Source organism: Lissotriton helveticus, chromosome 8, assembly GCF_964261635.1.
Source record: "Lissotriton helveticus chromosome 8, aLisHel1.1, whole genome shotgun sequence".
Lineage (NCBI taxonomy): Eukaryota > Metazoa > Chordata > Amphibia > Caudata > Salamandridae > Lissotriton > Lissotriton helveticus.
Window position 1 is genome coordinate 1,692,106,781 of NC_136069.1, and position 27,487 is coordinate 1,692,134,267.

The 27,487-nt window shown below is 42.5% G+C and overlaps 1 protein-coding gene across 1 annotated transcript in view; it reads right to left on the reverse strand.

The window, feature by feature from the left end:
• The window catches only part of LOC144774109 (extracellular calcium-sensing receptor-like), a 36,835-nt gene extending 20,466 nt beyond the window's left edge, over window positions 1–16,369 (reverse strand). The window contains exons 1-3 of the mRNA XM_078659135.1: window positions 15,674–16,369; window positions 13,573–13,800; window positions 384–507 (exon numbers count right to left, since the gene is read on the reverse strand). Of these exons, the coding sequence (XP_078515261.1) occupies window positions 384–507; window positions 13,573–13,800; window positions 15,674–16,369 (1,048 nt within the window). The remainder of the gene's footprint in view (window positions 1–383; window positions 508–13,572; window positions 13,801–15,673) is intronic.
• Between the last annotated feature and the right edge of the window lie 11,118 nt (window positions 16,370–27,487).

A 27,487-nucleotide genomic window follows, 5' to 3' on the forward strand; every position in this document is an offset into this window, starting at 1 on the left:
CTGCATGATTTTTTAAATAAATATGCTCAATTGATTCCATGCTTTCAACATATTCTCATTTTCTGTATGATATTAAAATGAATGTTGCAATTATCCATTAGGGCAATTGCGAGGAACACCTCATCACCATGATGATCGTTCCTGTCAATGCATTGAAGATTGATTGACAGTACCGTCAACTGGCAAGATGTCAATGTTTTTAAAATTTTAAAAACTCTCCCCCAGTTTACAGTCCAGAGGGAAAAATATATATATTGAACCTTACAATAACCCAAACTTCCCTTTACCTCTACCCACCCCTAAATGCTAAGGTTTCCCTTACTTCCCTCTTTTGATCCAGTTATTCATTAAATTAAGCATTTAAAAGGAGTCGTCCATCCCACCTGTGTCATTGCTGATCTCTCCTTGGGAGCAGGGGACACAGTCGAAGCAGCACAGTGGTTCCCCCTCTCTGGCCGCCTTCCTGTACCCTGCCGTGCAGCTCTCACTGCAGATGGAGCGCGGGACCTGGGGAGGGTCAAAGAGAGATTTAAAAGAAAATAACAAGAGTGTGGAACCTTCAGAGAGGACAGTAGAAGCATCAATGGACAGGATCATGGACAGAGGTGCCCTATAGGAGGAGTAGAAAGAAGACAGAGAGTTTATAGAAAGGACAACATAGAGCATTAGAAGTGTGCAAAAAAGAGGCATTGGTTTAGAGATGTGAAGGAAGGACCGATCACAAAAAGTGGGGTAAGCAAAGATGAAATGTAAATGCAGAGAAAGATAAAAACTTTAGATTTGAAGAAGGTACACAGTTCATTGACTGAAATTATATGAAATTGACTGAAATTGTCAAAAAGAGCATTGTGCAGTCAGAGGTGCAACATAAAGTGTTTTGAAGTGATAGTGGGTCCAGCAAGAGGAATGGATTAATAATCACAGAGCAAGCAGGCATGAGAATCCAAAACTGAGCTTTCAGAAATGATCACCGTCTGATTTGGAACCTCCAGGGAGGTTATATTACAAGAAACCCTGAAAGGAATATATTGAGCTCAAAGATGTCCTGGTATTTTGTACTGCACCCAAACCCAAACAAACCCAGACTTTTCAGAAGAAACAGTGTTGCCTTTTCAAGGACGAAGTATAAAGGTTACATTGCTCTCTATTAGTAACATACCAGGTTATATCATGTTGTGAATGGCTTTCAGAGAGGCTCAATAGTGTGAATACTGGATTCTTAATCAGGTTATTCAATGTTATGGCATGACAACACACAATGTGGGTTTCCATTGTGCTTGTATCCCTAAAAGAAGTGCACGAACACCCTGTGTTCTGTTGGGTCTCCACTGAGGGAAGTATAGGAATGCGAGCAGCGCTTATCTTCTACTAGCTCTCATCTCCCCTGTCAATGGCGGTCCCTGCAGACTCACTCTGTCAGGGAATGCCAGGCGGTGCTGACACAACTCTCAGAGACCTGCCATCAATGTGGTTAAGAATGGGAAGGGAGGCAGAGGAGTCTGGGGGCGGGAGGCAGGGAGACACATATAATTATATTTCTTGGGTGAAGAGTTTGGCAATCTTGAGATCGCAGAACTCGTGGTAACGGTCCAACCACCGTGACCTAGGTGGTACAACCACATGATTCACAGTCTGGTGGTCGGACAGCCACCAGTCTGCCACAACATCACTGGCACAGCCAGGATACTGGATCCAGCCGTGCTGGCAGTGTGCAGAGTCCATATTATGACTTACCTTTCCGCAAGCCTTTTCAAGCAGACATGAAAAAGCTAGCAGAAAGGTATGGCAATGAGGTGGCCCCAAACAGGGTCCCCAGGCATTGTTGCCCATCCTGCAATATGACTGGGGGAATGTGCCCCCCTACACCTGCGCTGTCCTGCATGCACTGTCTGGTATGAATGACATGATGTATGCCAGCAGTGTGCACACAACAGCTTAGTCTGCTGCATTTGCTTCAGGTTCACTCAGTGAGCTGACACATGCAGACAGTGCAAGACTGCAGTCGGTACACCACCGGCTTGGCGTTCCAGTCGTAATATGACAGTCTTGAGACCACTGGCATTGCAGTCTTGTGGAGTATGACGGACCGCTAAAGTTGTAATAAGGTATATATTCCTTATATTAGTATACTATTTTCAGACATAATGACATAAAGAGCAAGATACATCACAGAAAGGAAAGCAATTATTATCTCACATCTCAAGGAAGCTATCAATTGCAGACATACTAAATATTACTCCAATGCTTGCTATGGGAGTGCCACTTCAAAAGATGACGTAACTAATGTGAGAGAACATACCTGCTCCTGAAATGTGATAGAAATAGAAGTAAGGAACCAAATTACAGGTTATAAGAGAGGCAAGCACTACCTCCAAATGGCTCACAAATAACACACTAAAAGATATACACTCTAGAGTCCCCAAACTCAACGCAGGCCAATTACCAACTATATTGCACAAAAGCCACCAGTGATACCTCTCCAGCCCCTAGAAGATACTCAAATATCTCATAAAAATGCACACACAACAACCACACATGATGAACCCTTACGCTTACATGATAACCTGAACAATGAAAAGATAACTTATTAAAACTAAGCCAATGTCAAAAATGGATGGAACTTTCAAAATGTTGCCCAAACCACTCAATCAGACTTAAACATACATGGTAAATATCATAACACAAATACACCATTCATATCTGCACTACTACCTAATAAATAAATAGCACTTACTTCAAACTATTATACCACATTAAAATTAAAACAAAAAACTATTGGCCATATGAAATAATAAAAAAGTTTGAACAAGTCATTATTCAAACCATTTTAAAACGTTACCGACACACACCCATAAGAAGCTACTACTAAACAGATGGAGACACCTCCAACATTATGCACTAAGCCGATAATTTGCAACAGCTAATTTGCCTTCGAAAAAGAAAAATATTACTGCACTAGCTTATGTCCCTGTCACAGAGGTAGATAACCATTGCAACTTACCTATAGAAAGTCCTTTCTACCAACAAACACAAACTTAATCCTCTAATGGCTTCTCTTGAAGACACTTTGGTTGGCAAATTGTACCATTCTGGACATTGACACCAAAACAAACTCAAAATAACATGGAGGAATGTCTATGGCCGCACATTGGCACAGGAAGCCAAAGCCAACAATGCAGTAGAAGGATGGCATATGCCTTCTAATCGACACTAGGTAGATCCCAACCTACACTCCATACATTTAAAGAAGTCCTACAAAAAACAAAGCTATAAACGACTTGGAATGGAGCAATCAGTAACCCAACTTAAACCTAAAGTTAGCAAACATATAAATAAAGTGCAGGAATGCTTGGCTGTAAAGTTTAACTCTTCATTAACAGCGAAGGATTACATTTTCTAGAATCAGTAGCCAAAACCATATTATAAAATTCAAAAAACCTACAGAAGACCTAATAAATTATAAGTATAATCCAAAGCAGTGTAGCAAAAATATTTTAAAATAAATTATAAACATATTATTTGTGTACATCAGCCAGAAATATATAAAATTACACTTTCAAAAACAAATTGATGACTAAAAATATTATCTCTTTTAATTATATGAAAATGTTAATCTCACCAGTCACAAACCTAAAATCACACCTAAAATCAATAACACAATTAATTAAAACACATAGTATGTGATTTAACAAAGAGCAGTCACATAAAATTCACATCATTCATAAAATATAATATTTCCTGCCACAATAAAGGACCAAAATATAACTTACTATTATGTAGTTGCTAATCCTCCTCCACATCCATGTACTCAATTAGTATATCCCACCAAAAATGGAAAAACGCATTCCAAAAAGCCTCAAGAAACAAAATATAAAACTAGTCCAATGAAGATCTATTGAAGCAATTCAAAGTTTCCACGAACCATACAAAACCTGAAAAAGCGTTTAGTAAAAGAAATGCTCCCGGAAAACCTGTAAAAAGAAAGGCAATGCATTAAAAGAGTAAAAAAGATTGGTTTACAGGAAACAAAAACTTTCATTTAAAAAAAAATATATCTAAATGTCCATAGGCCACCTTGGATATTTAAAACCTGTAAAGTAAAAGAGAATAGCCACCCACAAAAAACAGTAATTCCAAACTTAGAATATGCATCACACTTAATCAACACAAAGCACAAAACGTAACATTATATAACATGATATAACTATACATTACTAACAAATTCTATGTACACCTAGCCCAAAACACTGTTGAATAAAACTACAAAAAGTAATATTATTTCAACCTCAAACCGTAAAATAAGACTATTATTACAATGTGCAAGCACCCCTACCTCGGAAATCCCTCAAAAAACACAAAAACTTTGAAAATGTCTTCTCTGTTTTGAGGAACAGCAGCAACTTCCAGCTACTTAGTTCCAGGAAAATGGACAATGAGACAAATAGACCACTAAATTGAAGGAAGTAGGAACAAAAATATAAACAAATAAAAAACTAAACAAGGGAATCATTAGAAATGTAATGTAAAATGTTTAACAAAGTGTAAAAAATATATAAACAACATTTTAAGCATGTAAAACCTATTCTAAAAATGTGGTAAAGAATGTAAAGTACAAATTAAAGAGTGCTATAAAAATATTATTATTTTATATATACTTAGAAAAGTTATATAATTTTTTTCATGATATATGCAGGGAACAAACATATTAATGTTATAAAATAAATGTAACACAATGAAAACAGTTACAGAAAAATGTATGTTGTATTTAATAATACATTAGTATTACAATATTATTTATATATCACTTGAAAAAAAAATTTATGTGAACAAATACATATGTTAAACATGTACATATATAAATGAAATATATATGAAAAAATATAAATAAAAATTACAACCTGTGTTATGTACAGTTATTATGATTACATATCTAATTCTTAATCCTGTATATAACAAGTGCACAACCAACTCCATTATGTACTATTTTTTAGAAATTCTTGGATACTTATTAAATTACATTGACTACTCCTATTACTCCTACTTCATACAGAACCATTTTAACAAAGTTGGGGACAACAATGGGGTACACGTATTACTCCCACTCCAATCTAAACCATTTTGGGGGAAATGTAGGACACAAAACACATTTACTCTTGCCTCTCCCATCCATAATATTTTGGGAATGGTCTTGGATAGAAAAGTATAATAAAATAGGTATACACATGAACAAAATAATAAAATTGAAATATATGTTAACATTATGAATAAAAATAAATGTGTACAATTTTAAATAATTATACATTATATTCCGTAAAAAACTGAAAAACATAGCAATTATATTCCCACTTAATCACTTAATAACAAATACATACATAATAATGCTTTTTATAAATAAAAACAGTTATTTCCTTTTTTTTATGATACACAGTGCATAGAGAAAGGATATTATTTTGAGACAAATTATATTATATGAAGAAATATTTTCTGTAGTGCTTTTTTTACAGCAATATTAAAAATAATACTTAAAACAGAATTCTTACCTTCAATGTTCTTGTTGATGATAGTTTTGAGATCCCTATAATTTTGACACGATATTTGGTATCAGAATATTTTTATTTGATATTTTGGCCGAGCATTGTCCTGGTTTTAGCACATTGGGTGGAGGTAGTAACATATTGTGTATTGTTAATCCTTAGTTTGACCATACATTTTTATCTATGTCAGTTATAGTGTGACCTTCAAACCCTTCTAACGTTAAGTCTGCCATTATGTGAACCCCAGAACCTTGCCCCGACATCCTTTATGTATGTTGAGTATGTGTACATGTGTACCAAATGAATATCATAGGTGTTACTCTGTGTCTATATGAGTTTGAGCACTGAAGCCATTGAGATCCGTTATGGGAGATTTTGGAATCCCTAATTCAGTGTGGCACAAAATAGAGGATAAAGAAGGTTCCCCAGACAGTGGAAGTATATTTCCATTTTTGTGGCTGAATAATGGAGAACCAGACACTGAAGTTATCAGGATGAGACAGGGTTACATTCAGACATTCCATGAAGACTTTGTTAGCAAGGGACTGTATAACAGTTCTTCCTGACCACTGTCATATGGTTGAAGGTAAGGATGAGAGTCAGGAAAACACACAGTGATCCAGGAACCTGAACAGCAAAGACAGGCCAACAACCCTCTGACAGTGAATATTGCACTGAGTATGCCCGGGTAGTAGCTCCACCAGACTCTTATCTACCACTGATCCATCCCCGAGAAGTAGCTATTTATACACCACATTTTAATTATTAAGCATTTCCATGCTTGGGCAAGTAGCTGGTAATAGCAACACCCACAGTCACCTTAGTGGCTAAGAATCAGACAACACTAAACGCACTAACCCTTCCCATAGAAAACCTTACATACAGTGCACCAGATGAAAATTCCATTCACAAAAAGAGTTTGAAAATTGCGCAACAACTTTATCCGAGTGGATTAGAATTTTTTGAACCATCCAATGCACAAATAGATCAGTTCACAAAAATCTCATTCACAATCCAACCCATCTCATTACAGTTCATGAGGTAGCTTGCAAATTGTGTCTCACTCTCACAGGTGGCTATCAAAGGTATGGTGGCCCTCACGGGTCAGCAAAACATCTCATTTATGCTAGCTTTACACACACACCTAACACAAAGAGATGATTGGCGGAGCACTAAAACTTTTCAGACACTCACTCCCAGTTACAGATCTGAATCCATCATCATTCTTTAGCTCACTTCACCAACCCAGTTCAGACCCAGCCATATGCAAATCAGTCTTCACTCTGTTCCTCATGGTAACAGTCCACCCCGTACTGCCAAGCCAGGTCTTCCCCGGACCGGAAACAAGCATCCTGGGACTAGTTTCGGGGTAACACCCCTCATCATCCATTATGTGATGTGATATCCATTAACTGACTAGCAAAATGAGTTAAATAAAAGTACCTACTGTGATTGCCTGCAAGGCTGTTGGCAGCACTGCATACAGACCCAAAGGGACTGCGAATCAGTGCCTGGTGTCCATCAGCACAGGAAGACAGGCACACACTACCAACAGCAATTCTACTGCCTGGAGGTGAAGGGTGCTCCTGTGTGGTGGCGTTGGGGGCCTGGAGGACAAGGAGCGCATCTAGGTCAATCATACGTGCTCCCAATATGTCTAAGACTATGAAAAAGGGGTATGCAGTTCCTCAAGGAAGCGCATACCACTTTTTTCATGAACGTCTTAAGCAAAGCAATAGATGACTGGACAAATTTCAAATTTCAACAGTTACTTTCCCCTGGGAAAGTCCCAGCTGCTTTATTTTAAGACGAAGATGCCCTGTTTCCTCTGTTCCTCGTGCTGTCCTTTGCAGACTGAGGGCATGGGTTGCAAAGACAGTGCCAGGGGTCATAGGTGACAAGACATGGCTTACAGCTGCAACACCTGGCGACCCCTAAATGACATCCAGGGTTAGTTGGAAGAGAGTAGTCAATTACTTCTGCAAAAGGAAATAGGGCTACATTTCAGGTTTCAGAGGTTGATGGAGAGGAAAGCGAGTCCCTACCAGGTCCCACATTGCATCAAGGTTCTATATGTGTGATATTTCTGAAGCACAAAAATTGCCCAAGGCAGTTTACCACTGCATAGTAACAAAGAAAAGTGTAAAGTCAACGTGTGATAGCACAGGAAGGTGATTCCTGAGCTGTCAATGCATTGTTCCTTAAAGGGGTGAGTCTTCAACTTTTTCGAAATTGGGACAGCTATGATGGATACAGAGATGTTGTTACAGATCATCATTGGATGGATGGAAAAGACCTTCTGTCTTACTTTTTTTCTTTTAAAATGTCTTAGAATTCAGTCTGATGGTGCCTAGAGCCACCAGAGATGGTCAAATTGACCACAAGTTATGCAGAGGTACTTCTCATGATGACTTTGTAAATAATAGAGCTCATTTTGAAGATGGTGTTTGCCAGCAAGGGGAGACAATAGTATTCCATTAGAAAGGGTGGTGTGATCATATTTCCTCAGGCCATGTATCAGACATGGTGTGGCATGTAGGATACCCTGAAAAGGTGCAAGTCTGGAGTCTGGCAGGGCATTGCATCAATCCAGGTGAAATAGAGCGAGGGTGTGAACAACAGTTCTGAAATCCGTTTATGGATGCCGCAGTTTCACTTTTATGAGAAGAGGTTGTGTGCAAACAGAAATCATACACACAGCATTTCTTTCTGCACTAAAATGATCCAACTAGACCTAATTCAACTTTCTATTCCAGAAGCAAAATAAATCATGCATAGAAAAAGAGAGCAACAAAGAGAAATAAACATATTTCTCCTTGTTACGCCTCTCTGTGGTAGATGTTCCAATTTCAAGCAAATCAAGCGTTACAAACCTTAGTAAATCTGGAATTGCATGTAATCCATGCTGCTTCTTTGCATTCCATGGGGCAGATTTATGAGGCCCTTGCGCCACGTTTACGCCGCTGTTGCGTCACGCAAGGCGGCGTAAACGTGGCGCATCCCTACGAACGATTTACAACGTGACGCATCTAGGCAGATGCGTCACGTTGTAAAGCCCTGCGCCGCTTGTGAGCGTTCCGGCGCAGGGTGGGCGTTCCGGGGCAGGTGCGCCTCGCAAAAGTGGCTGAGTGAAATCTATAAGATTTCACTCAGACACTTTCAGGCCAATGCTGCGTCAAAAGCCTGTGCCTGCTTGAAGCAGGCGTAGGCCTTAATGCAGCATTGTTAAGATGGGGCACCTCCGAGCCTTGCTGGAGCTGCGTCGCGCTTGCGAGGCAACTCCAGCAATGCGCCTCCTTAACGGCACAGATGCGTCACGCATCTGTGCCGTTTTTGCCCCATGGTGCGCCGCATTGTGTAAATGCGGTGCACCATGGGTGGCGGAGCTGTGGCGCACTGTGGCGCACATTAACTGGCGCATCCCTGGGGATGCGCCAGTTAACATAAATCTGCCCCATAGTCTTTATAAACCCACGCAAGGCCACGCAAACCAGACCTTACCTGGATTTATAATTCCCAGATGAGCCTTTGTGTTCCCTAATGTCAGCAGCAACTGAGACACTGCATCAAATTTTGGTGGATATCTCACTCTCCATATTACAAGTACTGTAGGCTGGAAAGCAATGGTAATACATCTGAAGGAACATCTGTCTGCCAACCTCTAAATAAGACTCTACAAATTCAAATGGTTAGAAAAGGTTAATTCATTGGACACATGGGAGTGTTCATATGCTGTTCAAGAGACTACAGAGTACTTTCTCGGTCTTCATTTCCTCTACAGTGGCTACTACTAAATAAATATAAGGTTCCTCCAGAATTCACATTCACTTTGTGCATATAGGATGGCCCTTCAGGAAAATTATCCTCTTCTTTTCTCCATGACTCGCTCAGAGGCAGTCGCTCCCCACACTCCCTGGCTCCTGGTATCGTAGCGCTATTACGCTCCCTGCTCATTGCTGCTAACAGCTGATTTGCGCATCACTCACTTTGCTGGCATTGTCTCTGTTATTTAATTTACGCTTGCCTGTTAAATTGTTGCGCTGTATTGCTGTGCTTGCCTGTTAAATCGTAGCGCTGTATTTTCTGTAGTATTGATCTCATTGCTCACACTGTTATTAAGAGCTGCCTGATACGATCTTTTGCAGTACATTGTATTTCACTGTTCGCTTTGCTTTGGGAGTCATTTGTGCCCGATTGTGCCTCTGCCCATTTCTCTGAGACACCACAGACTGTGCCCCAATCTCGCCCTGTTTCACTTTTGCTTTGCAGCCATTTTGTTGTTGTTGGGCCTCGTAGCCCGTCCCTCCGCCCCGCTCCCGCCTCCCAGCTGCTCCTCCCTCGCCCCCCCCCACTATCCACTTATGACAGAACAGCTGACGCGCAGCGTTCACACGCAGCGGATGCGCCCCATGGGCACCGCAGGCGCGCCAAAGGTAAGCCCGTCTACGCCTGTCCGCGCCTGGACCGCGCCCAGCGCCATACCCCCTGGCCCACGCAAAATCAACTCCGCCCGCATAACGTACAACGCCGCTACCCTCTCTACACTTAACCCCGGCCGACTCCCAAACTGCTACCAAGCCGCCCCAGGACACACCCAGGGACCCTTCACCTGCCACTCCTGCAAGTTCGACTGCACTAAGACCCACAGCAAATCCACATACTCCAAACAGAGCTCCAACACCAACCACCTGAAGTGCATCCTGCTCAACACCCGCTCAGTCCACAGACACGCCATTGAACTTTGGAACCTACTAGACACCACATCACCGGACGTCGCCTTCCTTACAGAAACCTGGATGAACACCTCATCAACGCCCGACATCGCCATAGCCATCCCGGACGGCTACAAAATCATCCGTAAGGACCGCACCAAGCGAACAGGAGGAGGAATCGCTATCGTCCACAAGAACACCATCCACATCACAACCAGCTCCGATGACAACCTCACAACCGCCGAACACCTTCACTTCCAGATCCACACCGACCCAAAGACCACACTCAGAGGCACCCTCATCTATAGGCCACCCGGACCCCGCACACAATTCAGCGAAGACATCACTGACTTCATCAGCCCTCACGCCCTCCCCTCTGAGGACTACATTCTACTGGGAGACCTCAACTTCCACCTAGAAAAGAACAACGACAGCAACACCACCACCCTCTTGGACAACCTCGCCAATCTCGGACTCAAACAACTTGTTGACACCCCCACCCACTTTGCCGGGCACACGCTCGACCCAATCTTCACCTCCAGCAAGCACATCTCCTTCAATCACACCACAGCTCTCCATTGGTCGGACCACAGCTGCGTTCACTTCAACTTCAAAAAGACTACGACCCACAACCACCCACAACCAATTCCACGGAGAAACTGGAACAAAATTACCTCCGACCAACTCTTCACATCGCTTCACCAAAACCCTCCTGCAAAATCATCGGACCCAAACCAAGCAGCCACCAACCTCACACAATGGATCACTCACAGCGCAGACGAATTAGCACCCTTGAAAAACCATCAAATCAAGCAAGGCAGCAAAAAAGCCCCCTGGTTTAATGATGACCTTAAGAAATCCAAGAAGATCTGCCGCACCCTCGAGAAAGCATGGCGAAAATACCCAACCTCTGACAACCTGGCCACCTTCAAGAACGCCACCCGCAAACACCACCAACTGATCCGATCCACCAAGAAATCATCATTCAAGGATCGACTCGACAACCACGCCCACAACAGCAAAGAACTATTCAACATCGTCAAAGAGTTCACCAACCCCACCGCCGGCACCAATGACATCACTCCCTATCCAAGACCTCTGCGACTCTCTAGCCTCGTTTTTCCACAACAAAATCGCTGACATACATAACAGCTTTGGAGACCAGTCCACCCCACCCACCTCCGAACTTGAACCCCCCCAACAACCTTTGCGCCTGGAACCCAATCACCACCGAAGACACCATCCGCCTGATGAACACCATTCACTCCGGATCACCAACCGACCCATGTCCCCACCACATTTTCAACAAAGCAGACTCCATTATCGCACCCCATCTCCGAGACGTCATCAACTGCTCCCTCAACTCCGCTACCTTCCCGGAAAGCTGGAAACATGCCGAACTCAGCGCCCTCTTGAAGAAACCTACAGCAGACCCCACTGAACTTAAGAACTACCGCCCCATTTTGCTCCTCCCATTCCCTGCCAAAGTCATTGAGAAAGCCGTCAACAGTCAACTCGCCGCCTTCCTCGAATCCAATAAATCCCTCGACCCTTCACAGTCCGGCTTCCAAACCAAACACAGCACCGAGACCGCCCTCATCGCAGCAACAGACGACATTCGAACCCAACTGGGCAACGTAGAAACAGCTGCCCTCATCCTACTTGACCTCTCCGCAGCCTTCGACACAGTCTGTCATAGCACCCTCACACAACGCCTCAGCAACGTCGGAATACAAGGAAAAGCATTGGACTGGATAATCTCATTCCTCTCCGGAAGAACCCAGAGAGTCCGCCTCCCCCTTTTCAGATCAGAGGCCACAGAAGTCATCTGCGGCGTACCCCAAGGATCTTCTCTCAGTCCCACCCTCTTCAACGTCTACATGAGTCCCCTCGCATCCATTGCGCGCCAACACAACCTCAACATTATCTCTACGCAGACGACACCCAGCTGATCCTCTCCCTCACCAAAGACCGAAACACTGCCAAAACCAACCTACACGAAGGGATGAAAGAAGTAGCCGAGTTGATGAAGAACAGCCGTCTAAAACTGAACTCGGACAAAACGGAAGTCCTCATCTTAGGATCTTTCCCCTCTGCCTGGGACGACTCATGGTGGCCACCGGCCCTGGGAACCGCACCCATACCAATGGACCACGCACGTAACCTGGGCTTCATCCTAGACTCCTCCCTCTCGATGACCAGACAAGTCAACGCCGTCTCATCATCATGCTTCAACATCCTACGAATGCTCAAAAAAATCTTCCGCTGAATCCCCACCGAAACAAGAAAAACAGTCACCCATGCACTGGTCACAAGTCGACTGGACTACGGAAACACCCTTTACGCCGGAACCACAGCCAAACTACAGAAAAAACTCCAACGCATCCAAAACGCCTCAGCCAGACTCATCCTTGACATTCCCCGCCAATCTCACATTTCAGGTCACCTGAACGACCTCCACTGGCTCCCCGTCAACAAGAGAATAAAGTTCCGCCTTCTCACCCACGCACACAAAGCCCTCTACGACCTAGGACCCGAATACCTCAACACGCGCCTGCCCTTTTACACCCCCACCCGCAAACTTCGATCGTCCAATCAAGCCCTCGCCACAATCCCACGCATCCAAAGATCCACCATGGGAGGAAAATCCTTCTCCTACTTAGCGGTCAAGACCTGGAATTATCTCCCCACCCACCTCCGCCTTACACAGAACCACTCTCCTTCAGAAAAAAACTAAAAACTTGGATATTTGATAAGTAAAGCTCCCCCTCCCTCAAGCGCCTTGAGACCCTCTGGGTGAGTAGTGTGCTATACAAATTTAAACTTGACTTGACTTGACTTTGTTTACAGAAGAGATTCTCTATTCCTTCAGAAAAAGGAACCCTTTGTCAGCTAATCTGTAAGGTAGATATGATGGTATGGTCTACCAGCACACAGTCCATCTTAGGAGAGACAACAGAGGATTGAAGTGCAAATAGATCCACAGTCCAACTCAGGCCCTGGCATGAACATATGACTTTTGTATCTGTCTGTACTTAAAATGCATTAAAGAAGCACATATATCCCCTCTCCTTTGTTGAGGAGGAAGGCAAAGCAGAGGTCATTGATTTGTGTTTTTTGTTTGTATACATGAGGTAAAGTGTGTGTTTTAATCTAATATTTTGTATATTTTTTAATATGTGGTTTCTCCATATATTTTGATATACGAAAGAGAAGAAATTAACACAAGCGCACTTTCCCACTATACATTCCTCCTTTCACATGACACTCATGCATGCAATGATTCCAACAACAATACTTAAATTAAAACATGCAAAGGCTCTCACCTCAGAGGATCCATCACTCCACTGGATGGCACTATCGTTGACGATTACATCTTTGCCTTCTTGCGCAGATGGATCTAATTTTCCAACTTTTACCAGCTGGAACTCCTCATACTGAGATATCTGGATATTAAGAATGTCATAGGCTGCAGGGGCATCTCCATTTGCATCAAAAAATATTTCATGCCCTGTACGTGTCTCAAAGTGCACATTTTTCAGATAGTGAAGGACCTGAAGATGGAAAGTATAATAAGCCAACAGCATTAGCAATATATGAGTCCTATGTTCTACTTACAATGTAGAATTATTTTCAGAGAATGCGCTAGCATGCATTTGAATTTCTAAATCTTTTTAGTGTTTCAACTTTAGCCTTCATCCAGAAATGAGAAATCCTGTACTAGAGAATGTATGTATTTGCAATAAACTCTTGCAGGCACTGAGCAATAGTGTTACACCCTGTTTCCCCCTGCTTTCATATTTAAAAGGGATATCACTAATTCACATTGCTTTCCTCTACTCTAGAGATGTAGGTTAAAGAATACATATCAACTTCTGTACTTGCTAGACACTCGTGTGCAACAATTCACCATTCCTCTATAAGGTTATGGAACTCTAAGGTGACTAGCAAGATCCTTAGCATGTATGATAGGCGTTACTTTATTCCTTGTAATATGTTATGTTATGTTATGTTATGTTATGTTAACAATAACTTGTAAAGCGCGCTAACACCGATTGGTTTCCTGGCGCTAACAACAGACAGATAGCATGGCTGACCATAGGGTAGGCCAGGATTTTAATGGTATGCTTGGGTGTAGAGCCAGGTTTTTAGTACTTTGCTAAATGTCAAAAGGTCCGTACAGGACCGAATATCCAGAGGGAAGGTGTTCCCTAAACGGGGGGCCAGTGTTCCAAATTTACATCCACAGAGCGTTTCCGTTTAAACAATGGTGACTGTAAAAGGCCCGGATGGGCAGAACGCAGGTTCCGGGTCGGGGCATGCTTGATGACTAGTTTGTCAATAAACTTGGGGCTCTTGCAGTGAAGGGACTTAAAAATAATGCAACCCATCTTAAAGGTGCATCGATGGGTCACAGGGAGCCAATGGAGTTTCATCAGAAAGGGGGTAGCTGGTTGCCATCTGGGTTGGTTCAGTATCAATCTAGCAGCATAATTCTGCATCTGAAGACGTTTCAGGAGACAATACATGCTCACACCATCACCATTCCTACAAACCACTTAAATCCATGGTGCATATCTCTTTGATATGAAAGAAAAAGCATGTTTACAAACATAATGAATAAAATAGAATCTGTAGTGCAAAATGAACACATCAAAAATCTGTTTAATATAAGCCTGCTTGTTTTTAAAGAAAAAACAAAGGTGCAGTAGCTCAGAATGTGTAGAAACAAACAGTAATATTCTAACTTTTCTACAGTTCCTTAATGAGTGCACAAAATACAACTTTTGCCGTCCCTATCTTCTTTCTGGCTGTCACTGTACAGTTAGAAAGATGGAGCAAAGGAAAGAAAAGCAACATTTCTTTTTTGTTCTAGAAACAGGTGCTGTAATTATTCTCCATGACCTGAGGTGCCACTCCTCTCAGCTGATGGCTCTGGCAGCATGCATTGTGAGTCAGAACTCAGCTGTAACCTTTATTGCATTTGAGTTCTGACATAATTTCTTTATATTCAGCGACTGGGTGCATCAGAAGCCGCTGATTATAACGAAATTAGAGAAAGGCTTTTATACAGCGACTTGTGTATATATAATGTAAAGGATGATGTGATTTACAATACACGTATTTTATATGATAAAATCTCATAATTCATGCCATCTCACCCATTCACCCTTCCATCCATCACCTACTCCTCTGTGACTCATTTGACTTCTGAAATGCTTTAATTTGTATCTCTTTGTTTATTCTACAGTTCATCTACTAAGTTTTAATTTAGGTGGACCATCCCTAAAGTGTCAATGCTGACGCCAATACATTTATTGTAGGGCCCAATAATCATATGCTTCATATTTTAAACATCGTCATGCATATTCATAGGACACATGCTAAATCATCATTCTTATGGGGAAAGAAACTTTTTTCATTTACCTGCCAGGGTTTGATATCATTGGTGTTGGCACAAGATCCATTGAGGAATGGTCCTTGGCCTGGCACACAGGCAGTCAGAGTGTCTAATGCATGGGCAAAAGCATGGACTGCCAGGTAACCATGGTAACTGTAGCTCAGGTCATTTAACTCAAATAACACTCTGGTCATATTTTCCAGGTTCTCTTGTCCAGAGCAGGTGTCTGGGCTCTCTTTGGTAGTAGTCTTGTCACTTGTATTTTCCTCTTTGAACTTACAATTGAATGTTTTCTCCCAGAGGATTTTTATAAATATATCGTAAGGGTATCCGGAAGGATGAATGCGAGATACAAACTCTTCAAAGCCAGGCATGGGCTTGGTGTAAGGCGCTACCCCCAGAGACCCGTTCAGGATTTTCCAAGCCTGGTTGCCCAATAGGCCTGGGCCTATTGCAAAAGCTGCAGTGAAGACCCAGACTTTGTTGGTTATATTTTGTTCATAAAGCGTTTGTAGAAAGAGCTTGGCGTGGACATCGGGGCTGTGAACAATGATGACCTTCACTGAGTGTCTCCGGATCAGCTCTACAACCTGTAGGATCCGTTGCTTGGAGAATCGAAGACTTATTTGCTCCATGAAGGCCACACAGCCACCGTTGTCCTCAATGCCTCTCCTTATGCCCTGGCCACCGTGTAGTCCCACCTCGTCATTGGATATTATCATCCCAACCCAAGTCCATTGGAAATGCCCCATTAACCTGGCCAGACCAATGTTCTGGAATGAGTAATTGGGGACAGTGCGTAGAAAGGATGGGAACTGGAGCTTGTCACTGAGGGAAGAGAGCACAGATGCATGGCTTATCTGTTAAAGACAAAACATTAGATAAGACATTGGATAGGATGAAACTGCATCTTCAGACATTCTTTTTCTTTGAGTAAAATCTCTGTTAAGATGAGATACAAGAAGTGCTGAGCTCCAGGGCAGTGTATTATAGGCAAAGATAATATCACATTACTCTTCTTATTTCAAGTGTACTCAGTTTAAGACTCTAAACGTTCAATTGCCCCTCCCACTCGTTATGCATCTTTATGTTTAACTCGGTTTTTCCCTCTTTTTCCCATAATTTCAATGCCATAGACTGGTGTAGGTCAAGCGTGCAAATGGTAGGTCAGCTGTTCGTAGGGCATCAACTCTGATCCTTTTTAGATTTAGGGCAAGATGTAACAAGTGGTTTTCCAGTCGCAAACGACCAAATTTGCAGAATAGGTACCATTCCCAAATTGCGATTTGGTAACATGTTTCCAAATAACAGTCTGGAATTGCAAATGCATACCGATTTGGTCAAACTACTTGTACCTCGGCACTCCAATATTTAGCATCATATAAGCATTCGCTATCCGGGGAGTGAATTCCCAATCAGTGACCTGTTTAGAGTGTCCTGATTACTGATCTATAAAGCAAACACTACCTAGGTCTATAAGTAGGAAGAGAACATCTAAATATTGCATTCATTCAGTGATTTAATGTCTCATTGAAAAAAGTTCCTCTCAATACAATTCTTGGTAACATGACATAGTGCAATATATAAGCAGTGTTGGTGCATGTTCTTCTTCACTTTGATCCCGAAGAACTGATGCAGGCTGCCTGCAAAGTCACAGCCTCATTCGCTCATGGCTCAAAATGTTGCTCCTTAAAAGACAGACTTTTGGGGCATATTTATGACTTTTGGGATGCTGGGTAGCTTATACAATACGAGCATTCCAGTACTTTTCCCCTTACTCCGGCAAAGTATCGGGTGCCTGTGTTGTAGGCAATATTGTTTTTGTGTAGGTCGGGACACTTTATTGCACTAAGAAAACCTGGGAGGCTTATTCCTTATTGTGTGTGATGCAGACTGCAGCACATCAAGAAAGAGGAAGGAACTAGGAGAAATAAAAGAATACAGTAACGGTGTCCACTTGTGAGGTTATGTCTAGTTTTCTGTTGATTATTCCAAGGTTTTTGGCATGGTTTCTGGGTGAGGGTGTCAGTGCAAATTTGGCTGGCCACCAGTTGGAATCCCATAGGGAAGTGTTTTTTCAGAAGAGCACTACTTCTGTTTTGTTGGTGTTGTGCTGGAGACAGCTGGCTTTCATCCAGGTAACAACTTCGGTAATGCAAACGGTGAACTTGTTTCTTGTGTGGGGGGTCTTATCTGAGAGAGTATGTGTTGAGTGTTGACTGTGTAGGAGAGGTTGTTGATATTGTATGCATGGATGACATTGACCAGAGGGATCTTGTACAGGATGAAGAGAATGGGGCTGAGAGATGACTCTTGAGGCAGTCCACAAATAAGTTTTGGGCTTCCGAGGAGTAAAGTGCCAGGCTAACAGTTTTGAAGGAGCAGATGTGGTGAAGAGCGGGTCCTTGAATGCCAATCTTGTGCAGGTTCCTGATGAGGATGGATTGTGAGACCATGTCAAATGCTGCAGAGGGTTCAAGGAGAATGAGGGCTGCCATGTCCCCTCTGACAAGGATCATTCAGATGTGGCCTGTGGCAGCGATGAGTGCTGTTCCTGTATTTTGGTTGATCCTGAACCGGACAGCAGGGAGATGGGTCTATAGCTGAAAAGTGTGGCTGCGTCAGCGGATGGTTTCTTGAGCAGGGGGAAATATGGTTTTAGGTTTCTAAGTGTGCAGAATGTGGTTGAGTCAATTGAGGCATTGCTGATGGGTGGTAGTACTTTGCTGATAGGAAGGAGTCCTTTAGTGAAAGTGTGGTGGAGGAAGGGTAGATGGAGCCCCCAAGTGGATGGGGTCCTTGGTAGCTCTTATTTCTGATTTGGTGGTGGCAGGCCACAGCGTTAGGGTTTGTTCATTGTTTGTGATGGGAAGTTGAATTGCAAAAGTCATGGGGTTCAGTTGAGGGCCAAAGTTGCTGTCTAAAGAGGTGATTTTGTCACAGAAAAATTCCTAAGAGCTTGTTGCACATGTCTTGTGAGGGGGTGATGTTTCTATACTCCTCATTCACACAAACAATCTCATTAAAAAAACTGGGAATATGTATGTGCTTTGTCAGACCATGGAAATGCTGGTTGAAATGTCAGGTGATGGTGCCTAGCAGTGCTGGGAAACTGTGATTTTCAATAGAATAATTTTTGACATATTAAATTATAGTAAATAACTGCATTTTTCAATATTTCTAGTGCATAAATGGCATATTAAATATTTTTAAAAAGTTAAAAATAAACTGCCATTAAATCATTGTAGATAGAAGGAAACATAAAGAGTGTATGCTTGGAATTATGTGCCGGTTACAGCTCTTCAGGCCTATTACTGGGTCCACCATGTGAATTTCTTTGACACTTTCTTACTTTTTTTCATTTTCTTACTGGTGGAACAATGGTTCCTTTACATCCCAACCATTTTGAGGGGAATTACCCTGCTCTTTCCCACCCTGAAGCTTGTATATGCATAACAAAAATACATGAATTTATATCAGCAAAATACAACACATTATTATAATAAGAAAGTCATCTGACATTTCTACAGTATCTCTGCAGTAATTTTGTCCTACGGCAAATGTGACAGATGGAATTTCAAGTTCAGAAAAATACAGACGATCTAGTCAGCGGTATAATTTGCTTGACGAACCAGGGGCATGATGATCCAAGGGAAAGATGTGTTGTGTATAGTCCTCATGGATTTGGATAACTGCGCAACTAAATAATTGTATTAATTTGTAGAAGGAATTAACTTATTTTGTATGGAAATGTGTATGCATGTATATGGAACGTCTATTGCACAAACCTTGCCAAAAGGCAGCGGAGTACCCACACGGTCAAGGACAAGTATAAAGTCAACAAGTAATAGGAGAGGAAGCTGGGTTGTAACGGGTTAATTCATTGTGATGGAACAGTCTTTGAAGACGCGAGTCTTCAGTTGGTTCATAAATTGGAGGTGCTTTGAGGAGGTGCTGATGGATATGGGGATGTTGTTCCAGATTCAGGGTGTATACATTAAAAAGGCCTGTTGCCTACTTCTTAATGTTTTACATGTCTTAACCTGCAGTCTGATGGTCTCCTGACTGTGGGACAGCCAAGATCCATCCACTAGAGGGGGTGAGCTTCTGTGCAAGATAAGCAGTGTGCTGGCCATGATGGTTTTGTTAATAATGCAGATGGTATTGAGGATGGTATGAGCTAGCAACAGGGTCAATGACGTTCCATCAGGATAGGGGTGATGTAATCATATTACTTCAAGCCCTGGGTGAGACGTGTTGAGGCATGGAGGATGACCCTAAGGGGTGACAGTGTAGATTCTGGGAGGTCATAAAGTAGGGGTTACTACCTTGCAGGTGCAAAGGCATGAACAGCAGATCTGAAGTTGCTTTCTGGAAGTAATGGTTTGACTTTCTTAAGAAGAGAAAGAAGAGGGAGCTGGTATGAGGCTGTCTTTTTGTTTTGGCAGTGTCGTCCTTATGAGTGAGGTTGGAGTCCAGTGTGAATTCAAGTGACTTGGCATTTAGTGACAGTTAGGGTCCGAAGCTGTTAATGTTCAAGTTATCGAGCCAGGATTGTACTGCATCTTGTTTGTTGTTCTTGGCAATTAACAGGAATTGTGTCTTGGGTGGGTTGAGCATTAGGTAGGCCCTGAATGATGTGCAGGCAGTGTTTGAGAAGCTGGATGTTTGAAGCAGAGACGACTTTCAAGTAAAGTTGTCTAATCATCGGCATGTTGGTGAATCTTGATGCTGTTATCTGTGAGTAGAGCACCAAGCAGCACCATACAGTGTTTTAAGGAGACAAGGGGTGGTATAAAGGGCTTCACAGTTCATAGGGATCTTTTCTTAGCTGAAGATCCCCATGTTAATAAATCAGTGTTAATTGGAAAGGTAGGAGGTGAACCAGTGAAAGACAATGCTTATGCATTCCATTGAAGAATCCAGGGTGTGTACAAGGGTGTGATGGACAACTGAATCAAGAAGATGAGAGGTCCAGCAGTATCTGGAGGCAGGGTTATATTTATCTATGGCAAGGAAGGCATTGTCTACTTGTGCTACAGCAGGACCTGAAACCAGACCGGTAATTGTGCTGGAGATGGTTAGCACTGATGTGATACACAGAGCAACGCAGAAGCGTGGGACGCTGACGAGCATCGAGGCGGGACAACATTGAGCGGAGGTGAGAGAGCACAGCGGTACCTAGGGGGCACCTGCCTGGAACAACCTGAGACGAGTCCCACAATGTGCTCTTAAGGCCCAAAAGCATTGAGGAATCAACGTGGATACAGCATTGAAATGAAAGGAAACCACGAAGCGGCACACCTGACCTTAAGATGGCGGCCGCAGCAGACATTCAATCGAAGTACATAATCAAAGTGCAGAAATAATAGAAAAAAACGATATATATATATATACCCCAAAATGGCTGAAATAATCTCTTGGATAGCGAAAGCGGACATACAAAGAGAGCGAGCCATTCCATAACAGGAGTAAGAAAAAGAGGACTTTTAAACAGCTGACAAGGAGTGAGGAGCTATCCCAAGGGCTGAATCAGGGAAAGTGAAAGAGGACTATAAAGCTAGAAAGCCATCCACAACAGGAGAAAGAAAAGGAGGACTTCTAACAATGCAAGGAGAAAGGAGCTATCCCAAGGGCTGAATCATGGAAAGTAAAAGAGGACTAAAACCTCTGAAACAGAGAAAGGCATCAGCACAGAAGCAATAACAATCACGTCTGACATTTTGAAAAGTCCTCACAATTAAATATAAAGCGTAATAAATAAAAATCCCGTCCGACATGTTGAAAAGTCCTCACATTACATTATAAAGCATAAAAAAAATTAAAAAAACATTTTTTACTCAGTTTCGTATAGTGGAGAGAGTAATTACAGCCACACTAAAAGAATATTCCTGGAAGAAAATCTAATATAGAAAACGTAATCTAAGTAGCACATGCTAGAGAGATCTTTATACTAAATGTAAATGTAAATGTAAATGTACAGGAATTTATATAGCGCAAATCACCAAGCGGTTTCTAAGCGCTTGCTTAGGGAACCCGTCCTGGTATTCCCCTGTGAGACAACCCTGGCAGGGTATCCGCAAGGTGAAAGCCAGGCATCCCACCGCGAGGGGCCGTTGTGGAGATTAAGCAAGCTATTGCCCAGAGTCGCAGAGTGTGAACCTGTGAATCGAGTAGGCACCAGAGCGAGAATTGTCGAGTCCATGGACATTTTTGGACTCAAGACCCCGCCGAGCCGGGAATTGAACCCTGGTCCCGGGCTGACCTCTGCTTCCAGGTCTGCCTCCTCTAACCAGTGAGCCACACTTCTCCACCAGGTACTTCTATAAATATAATCCTGCATTTAATTTAAGAGAAGAATCATACCAACAAGAAGAGGGAAACAAATTTTAGTACTCACCACATATCACAGAAATGGAGGAAAACTACCTGGAACAAGCAAGTGGGAACGCCTACTTCATAAAATACCCAACCTATCTTTCTAAGAATGCAGCCAAAAAATGTAAGCATAACATTATGAGAAAAAACCCTGACACACTGATCTCTGACATTTCTGTGTGTATGGCTAAAGGAGTCATCACGAAAGATATGATCTTCTTCACCAGAAGAAGGGCGAAATGGCGCAATGCCCTTACAACGTTGCTCTATATAAAATCCCCTACCAACATCCCTCATGGTACAAAATATATGTCAAGAGCATTATCCAACCTGAGAGCCGACCTCTGCATTACTATCTTCAAGAATGGGATAGTGACGATCCAAGCCTCTAGCAACGACCTGGAAGATTTCGACAACTTTTTCTCATTCTTAAAAAGAAACGTCCATGAAGCCACTAATACACCTGAGAAACATAGAAGACAACCCTGTCCCACCCAACAACACCAGTAGAATAGGCACAACCACAAATGCCCGCCAGAAACCAGATCATTCATCACAATTAACTAGACCTTTACAACTCCAGAGCCCGTCAGAAGACAACATAATAATCTCATCCGACAATATCACCACAATCAGAAACTCCACCAGAGACCGACAGAGATCTGAACAAAGTAGCACTCCATCCAGAGACCTCCAGGAACAGGCTACTCAACCAGGAGCCTTATGCGGAACAGAAATTACGTTGACAAGGAATGAAGCTGAGAGAACACGAAACACATATAACATCAACAAAAACTCTGGATCTCCAAGCTTAGACAGAAGGTCCATCCCAGCAATTATGGTCCGAGGAGAAAACCGATCTAAGGAAAGAATTAAGAAGACAACGAGACATGGGCCAGAACGGAAACTCAGGAACGGAAAACGTGAAGACCGAAACATACGGATTAAGAATCACATCACGTCACCTAAGATCATGGGAAAAATTCATGAGATCCAAACACAAATCAGTATCCTTTCACAGGATTTATTAAACACCTTGAAAGGGATAGAAAAACTAAGTTTTATCACAGAAAACACTCACACGGAAGTAGAACACATCAAACAGCTTATTAAACATATCCAAAGACAAAAGCAAGAAGAGAGCAATGCCATTGTCAAACAGACAAAACAGACCAGAAAGGAGTCAAAACTCTCTATAAGAAGCAGAGATACTAGCACTACTCAGGGAGTATGAACAGACGGACCCCAATAGGGTTCAGGAAATTAAAAGAGTACCGATTGACGCAAACAGAACATCTACGAGAAATGTAAGGAAACCCAATCTCAACAAACTACAACAATTCCAACTAACCACCGATACGTCTAACAGGATCACAGATGGAACAGAAAAATCTTTAAAATGCCTATTGCTCAACTGCCGATCGGCAACGAAACATGCATCTGACATAGCCGATATCATTATCAATCAGGGAAAAGACGTTACTATCCTTACCGAAACATGGCTATCTGAATCCTGGTCCCCAGTCTTAGACCTGTTGGTGCCCCCGCACTATAACATAATGAGACTTGACAGACAAAAAAAGACAGGAGTTGGTATTGCCTGTATCCACAGATCAAACTTAGAAATTGGCCATTTTCAATCAGACCCTCTCGAATCATGCGAATACCTTGGGCTCCATATAAGATCGGCTAACAAACAGATCTGCAACCTACATGCCTTATATCACATACCGGGAAATAACATGACCTTCATAGACCAACTAATGGAGATCATCACTGCCAACTCTAGCAAAGACATCAATAATATATTTCTAGGTGACTTTAATCTACACTGGAACGACAACAACGACAAACAGGTCAACGCCTTTAAAGATTTTCTAACGGAGCTAAAATTATCACAAGCCTGTCTGGAACCTACACATGAAAAAGGAGCAACACTAGACTGGATTATTTCAAAGAATAATGACATCTCAATCCTCTCAATAGAACCAAGCGACTGGTCAGATCACCACGCCATAACCTTCTTAATACCGTCAAGGGAGAAGATAAAAACCACTCAACCTAGCAAAATGAAAAGATGGATACGTGAAACCAGAGATTCAAACATGGATCTTCTAAGGGAAAGCTGCAAAAAAGACCTAATCCTACCTGACAACGTGCAGAATGTGACGGATCTAACGAACCACTACACGACCACAATATCGCAAATAGTCAACTCCACCTTACCACTCAAATTAAAAAGAGTCATGGAGAAGACTAAAAACCTATGGTTTAACAGAATATTGAACGAAGATAGGCGATATTGAGACGTGCAGAAAGAAAATGGAGACAAGACCCGTCCTCCCCGGAGCTGAAATCCCTCAGAAAGATCAGAAAGGAATATAATAAAAAGATCATCAATTCAAAAAAGGAATTTATCAGATCTGAACTGGATAACACCAAAAACAGACCACGGAAACTGTTTGAGATTAACAATCTAATAAACTGGCAAAATCTGCCCAAGGAGTCACTAAAACACAACTAAGCTGCGAAGAATTCTCAACCTTTTTCAACAACAAAGCCAACAAACTGGAAAAAGAACTTAGGATTGCTGCAGATAACCCCAACTACAATACAACATCATCACAATCTGCACAGAACTCTGCGAACAATGGGACAAAAACAAGGCATACTGGGACACGTTCAAATTACTAGACCAGAATGAGATTACTAAAACGCTCACTGCCACTAAACCAAACAATCACTTTAATGACCCGTTACCATCAAAATGCCTGAAAGAAATCAGCCATAGAATGATTCCAATTTGGACTGAAATTATAAACGCCTCACTTTCCCAAGGGGTCCTCCCAGAATGTCTCAAGACAGGACAAGTAGTACCGATCATCAAAAAACCCACAGCAAACCCGGCAGTTCCAAATAACTATCGCCCAGTGACCAACATCCCTCTTCTTGCCAAATTAATAGAGAGATGTGTACAAAATCAGTTAAGCCGACACATTGACAACTTCTCTCTATTGGATGACTGCCAATCGGGTTTCAGAACTGGCCACAGCATGGAAACAGCAATCCTTCACATAGTCGATGATGCACTTCAAGCACAAGATCACAACCAATCTTGTCTACTCATCCTCCTAGACTTGTCATCAGCGTTTGATACAGTTAACCACGAAAAACTTCTAATCAGACTTCACGATAGGATGGGAATTTCAGGCACTGTATTGAAATGGTTCAAATCATTATTACAGAATAGAACTCAGAGATTCCTAGTAAACCAATCTCTTTCTCCTTCTTGCCCAAATACAATTGGCGTACCCCAAGGATCGACTCTATCTCCTTCACTGTTTAACTTATACATCAAACCACTTACAGAAATCCTACGAAATTCTAAAATATCTTACAATATGTACGCGGACGACACGCAACTTTACATCATGATCGCATCGCTGGAAGACACAACCATTATGAATGAGGCCCTCAAAATGTCGCTAAAATGGCTATCTAGCAATCATCTCAAGCTAAACGCTAATAAAACTGAATTCTTACTCATCGCACCTCAAAAGAATCAAGCAGAAGTGAAGGAATGGTCCAAAATGATCACAACAATAAACTGCACGCCGACGCTAGTTGAATCAGCTAAGTCTCTCGGAATCACACTGGATGAACACCTTGATATGAAAACCCACATTAATGTAATGGCAAAAAGCACGCTTTCATCTGAACTACTTAAGAAAAATGAAGTCATTTCTATCAGAGAATGACCTAAAACTAGCTGTGCAATCACTGGTTATCTCAAGAATTGAATATGGATGCACAACACTTGCAGGTCTTCCGAAAATGTCCACAGCTCCCTTAAAAGCATGCCTCAATGCAGTGGCAAGACTTATCACAGGTTCGAGGAAATTTGATCACATCTCCACTCACCTGAAAGCTCTAAACTGGCTACCCTACGAAGCTAGAATACAACTAAAAATGGCATGTATCGCCCATAAAGCGATTCATCACAACACACCCAGATATCTTGCCCAGAAAATAGAAATTTCTGGAGGAAACAGACCTGTCCGGAGTGCCAATCTGCTGCTGCTGAGACCACCTATCTTCAGGAAGAAAAAAACTTATGAGAGATCGTTCTCAGGTGCAGCCCCTAGAATATGGAACTCCCTTCCTGCGAACATCAGAAAGATTTCGAAAACAGCAGCATTCAAGAAGGAAACTAAGATGTTTCTCATGAACAAATTCCTCACTTAGGTAGGCAATTTGCCATCAGTGAATTAACAGTGAGGGTCTATTAGATAACAAAATGGGAAATTTATAGAAAATGACCCATGGCAAGAGGACACTGGCGGAAGCCTTTTTTCTTTCCTTTTATATTTTCGTTCCGTTTTATACTATCTACTTACAGGCTACCTCTGTGCGTGTTATATACATTGCTGTTCTTATTATATACCATGTGATGTTAAGCGCTCTGATACCCAAGGGTCTAGTTCGCGCTATAGAAAACTGTTCTAAATAAATAAATAAATAAATAAATATTGGGATTGACTAGAGACTGTTTGTCAATGATCTTGCTGATGAAAGGTAGTTGAGTGATGAGGTGGTGGGTGGCAAGGTCATCAGGGTCTAGTGTTTATTTTGTTAGGAGTAGAAGGATCCAGCCTGTCTTTAAAGCTTCTGGGAAGATGCCTTGAGTGAGAGAGGCACAGACAATGGTAAGTAGGAGTTTGGGAGCATTCAGACAGAGAGCTCTGATGATCGAAGAGCTCTAAACCTCCAAATGTGCATGCCGGAAACTGGAGAAGAAATGGCTCCACGAATGCACACCGGACAACCACTCAGCCCACAAGGACGCCACACGCAGACATCACCACCTCATCAGGTTAGCCAAGAGATCCTCCTTCAGAGACCGCCTCGATAACAACGCACACAACAGCAAAGAGCTCTTCAACACCGTTAAAGAACTCTCCAACCCCAGCGCCAGCGCCAATGACATCCCGCCCTCACAAGAACTGTGCGACTCACCGGCCACCTTCTTCCACCGCAAGATCGCTGACATCCACGACAGCTTCAGCACCACGACCACCCCATCTTCGCTAGACTCCACCCCCTCTGCGAACACCACGCACACCAACTGCCTGACCTCCTGGGCCAACGTCAACGACGAGGAGACGCGCAAGACCATAAACTCCATCTACTCAGGATCCCCTTCAGAGCTGTGCCCACACCACGTGTTCAACAAAGCAGACGCAGCCATCGCAACTACGAAGTGTCATCAACATCTCCTTTCAAAACAGCGACATTCCCGGAAAGCTGGAAACACGGCGATATCAACGCCCTCCTCAAAAAGTTCAAAGCGGACCCCAAGGACCTCAAGAACTTACCGCACATCTCCCTGCTCCCGTTCCCGGCGAAGGTCATCGAGAAAATATTCAACACTCAACTGGCCAGCCACCTAGAAGACAACAGCA